This window comes from Canis lupus, chromosome 15, assembly GCF_048164855.1.
Source record: "Canis lupus baileyi chromosome 15, mCanLup2.hap1, whole genome shotgun sequence".
In the NCBI taxonomy this organism is placed as follows: Eukaryota; Metazoa; Chordata; class Mammalia; order Carnivora; family Canidae; genus Canis; species Canis lupus.
The window spans coordinates 8,969,382-8,975,394 of NC_132852.1; the positions used below are offsets into that span (position 1 = coordinate 8,969,382).

At 60.9% G+C, this 6,013-nt stretch overlaps 1 protein-coding gene across 1 annotated transcript; it reads left to right on the forward strand.

The window, feature by feature from the left end:
* Positions 1–229: 229 nt before the first annotated feature.
* LOC140604621 (ral guanine nucleotide dissociation stimulator-like) lies at positions 230–4,454 on the forward strand. The gene is made up of 6 exons (XM_072775880.1): positions 230–415; positions 803–913; positions 1,517–1,710; positions 2,285–2,344; positions 3,245–3,438; positions 3,676–4,454. The coding sequence occupies exons 1-6, from the start codon at positions 278–280 to the stop codon at positions 4,182–4,184; spliced, it is 1,206 nt and encodes a 401-aa protein (XP_072631981.1). The 5' UTR covers positions 230–277; the 3' UTR covers positions 4,185–4,454.
* The last annotated feature ends 1,559 nt before the right edge of the window (positions 4,455–6,013 follow it).

Sequence of the window (6,013 nt, forward strand, 5' to 3'; positions counted from 1 at the left end):
CCCTGGGTGCACACAGTCCTTCCCTGGGGCCTGTGGACAGGGGTGTGGTTGTGTCCCTGTGTGCACAGGCCTTCGCCTGCAGGGAGGGGGGGCGTCGGCAGCACGAGCGCTGCCCCTGCAGCTTCCTCCAGGAGTGGGTCAGGGAGGGGGTCCCAGGAAGTGAGGTCACTGCCGTGTCACAGAGCCCAACAGAACTCGGAACCCCAGTAACCAGGCACCCGCATCCAGTGCAGCCCCAGCTCAGGCTCACTTGGCTGGAGACATCTGCTACTGGAGGATGTTCTCTTGCTGCCGGCCCACCTCTGGGGGCTCTGGCTCCCAGGAACCCCAGGGGTGCGGCTTGTTCCTATGCTGTAGGCAGTGGCTCCAGCATAGGTACCAAGGCGTCAGGGCGGTGATCAGGAGGCGCCGTCAGGTAACACAGCGCAGGCCAGGCCAGGCCCCCTGTGCCACCATCCTGGGAGCCCCATCCCCTCCTCCTCAGGTTCAGGGAACCAGGGATGTGTGGGCAGGTCCCATCCAGGCTGGGGGACGCTGCAGGGTGGCAGGTTCCCCGGGGATCCCTTCAGGGTCACCCTGATGTCGAGGTGGGCAGGGGGGAAACAGGGTTCCTGAGGTCCTCTACCCGCCCCAGAGTCACCCCGAGGCCCTGCAGCCGCATCCCTTTCCTCTCTCCAGGGGTGGTGGGTGCCGCCTGCACTGTGGGGTGTCTGGGTGGAGGCAGCTGGGGGTGCGGCCCAGCCGAGGGGGCCAGACCGGGCGCTGAGGCCTCCTGCCTGGCTGCCGGGCACTGTCTCCACAGAGCTCCACCCGGGACGTGGGGCGCGAGCGGGAGGAAGGGGTCGTCTGCCCCACCGCCTCCAGGAGCAGGGAGGTGCCCTGCGCAGCTACCAGAGGCCAGCGCGGGCTCAGGGTGAGTGCAGGGGCTGGGCCCCCCCGACACCCGGGCCCCGATGCGGCAGGAAGGGCCCCGGGTCCCAGAAGCCAGCCTGCTACCCCCTGGGCCCCCCGACACTCCTGCTCCCACATGAGTCTGGATCCCCCCCTCCCCACACCTGCCCCCATGGCCCTGCCCCTGCCTGGGCCAGATGCAGAGTCCCTGCGCACAGATGTGTGGGAACATCAGAATAGAGCCCTCAGGGGAGGCCTGGTCCCCCGGGGGTTAGCGCCTGCCTTCCCCCAGGCCTGATCTCCGAGGCCCGGGATCGAGCCCCGCCTGGGCTCCCTGCACGGGCTGCTTCTCCCTCTGTCTGTGTGGCTGCCTCTCTCGGTCTCTCTCTCTGTGTCTCTGGAGGTCCTTGTACTGATCCAAATATTTTGAACATTTATCCTCTGAGATTGTTTCTCTATTGCATAGTTGGTCCTGTTTGTGTAAGAGACAGGCAGGGAGCTTGAGCGGGAGAGGGAGCCCCAGCTCCTCAAGCCCACGGGGCCCCAGCGCAGGGCCTGCCGGGGCGGGATCCCAGGCCTCCTGGCGGCTCCCTGCAGGCTGCACGTCCCCTCTGTCCCACCTCAGGGTGCAGGGGCCGCGGCCGGGAAGGGGCATCAGATCGTCCTGACCAAGCTCACCCGGACGGAGTTGCTGGAGTACAAAGTCCGACAACTGCTGCTCGCCTTGCAGCGCAGGGACGTCATCTACATCTTCAGCTTTTTAGAGGATTATCGTACATTCGCCACCACGGACGAGGTGCTGGACCTGCTGTTCACCGAGTGAGCACCTGCCCCTCCGCAGCCCAGGGCTGGGCCACCTGCTGCTGGGGAGGCTGGGGATGGTGTGAGCTTCCCGGCCTCGGGCTGCTCCCCCGCCTGGAGCAGGGTCCCCCAGGGCCTAGCGGGGTCCTGGAGGGCAGCCCCGGGGCCCGGCCTGTGGCGGGTCGGCCAGAGGGGCTGTGCCTGTGCTCAGCAGCCGTCCTCCTCCCCGTGACCAGGCCTGTGCCTCCTCCCTGCCCCCCCCATCACCAGGGTCCTGAGCGGCCTGTTTCCCCATTGAAAGGGAGGTTTGAGAGTCCATTGGGGGTCTGTGTCCTGGGGCAGCCAGACTGGGGGACCCCGGGACCCCCCAAGCCCACTAGGATATGGGCCATGGGCCTGGCCGGACCCTTTCATGCTCAAGCCTTCAGGAGGCCCCAGCAGGTGCGGGCGCTTCTCCGGGAGCTGCCCGTGGCCTCACGCACAGAGCTGACGGCCCCCGGGGCTCCGGCCTAGTCGGGGTCAGAGGGTGACAGCCCCCATGATGAGGTTGCATCCACAGGACGATTCATGGGATGTCCCCGCCCTCCTCTAGGTATGGGTGCATCGCAGATGCGTGGGGTAACAACGATGTGGTCCTGCACTGCTGGAAACTGTGAGTGACTCCGGCTCCTGCAGGAGGGCCTTCCCTCTCCAGGAGGGCAGCGAAGGGGCTGTGGGGCGGTGGGGGGGCTGCCCCCTCACCCCACACATCTGCAATTCCTGTGACAGGGAAAAGGTCTAATGCCCCTTCTGGAAAAGAGCGAAGGAGAGCGGTGGATGGGGTGTGGGCTTGGTGGGAGAGCACTGGGACCCCTCAGGGAGACCTTCTCCATCCCCCCCAACCCTCTCTCTGCCCCACACCTGGGACCCAGAGCAGAGGGGGTGGGGAGCATCGCACTCCCCAATCTGGTGGCACCTGGACCCGGGGGCACAGCAGGTGCTCAGGAGGGCCGGTGAGGGCTCCCGGACCAGGCGGCCCCCGCCCCGTGGGAGATGGGAGATTAGAGTCAGTGGAAGGACACCCCCGGGGTCCCTCGGGAGGGAGGCAGCCCAGAGCCACAGGAGGGAAGGTGGCGGTCCTGGGCGGCTCCTGGCAAGGCCTGGCAGGACACAGAGCCTGAGCCCTCCTGCCTTGGAGCTTCCCAGAGCGACAGTGTGTGCAGTGAGGGCAATGACAGGCCAGACGCCCCCCGTCCCCCGATGCCTGCCGGTGGACTCAAGGGGCAGGTGGGCAGGGACCAGGCTGAGGAGGGAGCCCCGCTTCCCCAGGAGAGACGCTGATGGTCACCCCACTGGGCTTGGGCTCCCCGCACAGAGGCTGCATCCCAGCCCCTCCTCGGGGAGCAGGCCTGTGGCAGGCAGGACCGCCAGGTGGCAGGGGCACGAGGAGCAGGACTGGCCTCCGACACCCCGCGCGGGAAGCCGGGCCCCGGGTCCTGCAGGGCTTCCCCGGGACACCTGCATGTGACGGAGCCCTGTCTTCTGACACCTGTGCCCGCCTGTCCCTCCCCAGGGCCATCTCCTTCATGATGGAAATATGGTTGAATTATTATGGGGACGACTTTCATCAGTTCCCAGAATTTCCCTCCCTTATAAAACTCCTCCAAATACTAAGACAGCACATGCCAGGCACAGATGCGCATCTCCGGGCCCTGCGTCACCTGAGGCAATTCAGACGCCTCCATGCAGCGGAGCGAGAGGCTGGGGGTGAGGAGGACTGGGGGTGGCCGAGCTGGGGACAGGAGGGGCCCGCGGATGCAGCCTCCGTGCAGCTGGGCCAGGAGCAGGGGTGGGCTCACACCCCACCCCACGGGCTGCAGCCTGGGGACACCTCCCAGGGCTCTTGCCCTCACACACGGGGAGTGGTGGGAAGAGTGGCCTTGATTTGGGAGGGACGTGGACAGTCCGTCCTGGTGGTGATACTTTGTCTTCTTGGATCTACAGCTTTGGCCCGAGGAAAACACCCTGAACCCACTCTGCAGCGCACCCCAGCTCCGACCGTGGGGCCTGCTGCCCCGTGGGGCCTGGCTGCTGGGGCTGAGGGCTTGGCCTGCGATGAGCCGCCTGCTGGGGAGGCAAAGCCCCTGCAGATAGTGGTCACTGCTGCCCTGCAGGAGTCCCCTGCACCCCTGGGAGCCCTGGAGGAGGAGCAGGCGCCACCCCCTGCTCTCGAGGTCGTGGATGTGCCCCAGCCACCTCCTAACTCGATGGAGCAACTGGCCTCGGGGATGGAGCAACCCGTTGAGCCACCCGAAGAGCCCGCCCCAGCTCCCACTGTGGAGCCTGGGGAAGGTTCAGGGTCTGAAGGGATAGTGGCTGCTGGAGATGAGGACTTGGTCAAGGCAGAGATGCTGGTTCCTGAGGTGAAGGTGGTGCACGTGCTGGTCGAACCTATGGTTCCCTGCCCCGATGAGGAGGAGCCACCTGCTCCCATGGCCACCCCGGAGGAGTAGGCCCTGGTGCCTGCAATCGGGGTCCCCAGAGGGCCAGACCTGCAACCTGCCTCCGGAACAACCTGCTTTGACCCGTTAGCAGCCCCCTGACCACCTCGGGAGCCCGCCCCAGCTCCCACCGCGGGGCTCGTGATGGCTGCAGCCCAACAGGGGCTTGCCCTCACCTGTTATTTCACTGTTTCTATATTTTGAGTTTTTCTTTAACCTTTAACCTGTATAATGGCTTATAGAGTTTTATTGTAATAAAGGATAAGTTAACTTTACACAAAATTGACTCTGATGCTTTTAAATTACACAACATGGTACTTTAGGTCCATTCACCCAGGACACCAGGGGACACAGCCGAGGATCCGGGGCTCCCCCAGGACAGGCAGAGGCTGGGAGGACACAGGACAGCCGGGTCACTCCTGCAGCCAGGCCCAGAGCTGTGCAGATCGTGCCCCTACCCCGGAGCACCCAGTCCCGTGTGCTCTAGGAGCTGCAGTAGTTACTGTGGGAGCTGACTCCAGGTCTGGACAGCTGGCCGCCGCCACTGTGGTTGTCCCTCCTGGTGTCACCCTGTACCTGGGCCTGAGCAGGGGCCTCACAGGATAAAGAATCCCACTGAACTGTAGACCTGGCAGAGGGCTGGGCAGCTCCCCCAGGTGCACACACCTGAGAATCAGCACAGCAGGCCCCTCCCCCAGAAGGCCAGTTGGAAGGTCAGGGGAAAAGCAAGTTATTGACCAAGCACCACTGGAAAGTTCCAGGGGAAGTCGAGGGATTTACAGTATATAGAATCAGAGGATACTCCCTTTGTTCTTTCTTTCCTGTTTGTTTCTGTTGTTTCCCCACCCCCTTTTTTATTCTTTTTTACTTTGTTTTTTCTGTTTTCCTCCTTTTTCCAGTACAACATGTTGTTGGCCACTCTGCACTGAGCAAACTGACTAGAAGGAAAAACTCACCTCAAAACAAAGAATCTCCCACAGATCTCACAGAGAGAGAAACAGTCCTCTCTCCCACAGAGTTACAAAATTTCGAATACAATGTCAGAAAGCCAATTCAGAAACACAATTATAAAGCTACTGGTGGCTCTAGAAAAAAGCATAAAGGATTCAAGAGACTTCATGACTGCAGATTTAGATCTAATCAGGCCGAAATTAAAAATCAATTAAATGAGATGCAATTCAAACTGGAGGTCCTAACGACAAGGGTTAACGAGGTAGAAGAACGAGTGAGTGACATGGAAGACAAGTTGATGGCAAGTATGGAAACTGAGTAAAAAAAGAGAAAGACAATTAAAGACCATGAGGATAGGTTAAGGGAAATAAATTACAGCCTCAGAAGGAAAAATCTACATTTAATTGGGGTTCCTGAGGGCGCCGCAAGGGACAGAGGTCCAGAAACTGTATTTGAACAAATCATAGCTGAGAACTTCCCTAACTGGGGGAGGGAAATAGGCATTCAGATCCAGGAGATAGAGAGATCCCCCCCCCCCCAAAATCAATAAAAATCGTCAACACCTCGACATTTAATAGTGAAGCTTTGCAAATTCCAAACATAAAGAGAAGATCCTTAAAGCAGCAAGAGATAAGAAATCACTAACTTTTATGGGGAGAAGCATTAGGACAACAGCAGACCTCTCCACAGAGACCTGGCAGGCGAGAAAGCGTCAGCAGGATATAGTCAGGGTCCTAAATGAGAAGAACCTGCAGCCAAGAATACTTTATCCAGCAAGGCTCTCATTCAGAATAGCAGGAGAGATAAAGAGCTTCCAAGATAGGCAGAAACTGAAAGAATATGTGACCACCAAGCTGGCTCTGCCAGAAATATTAAGGGGGACCCTGTAA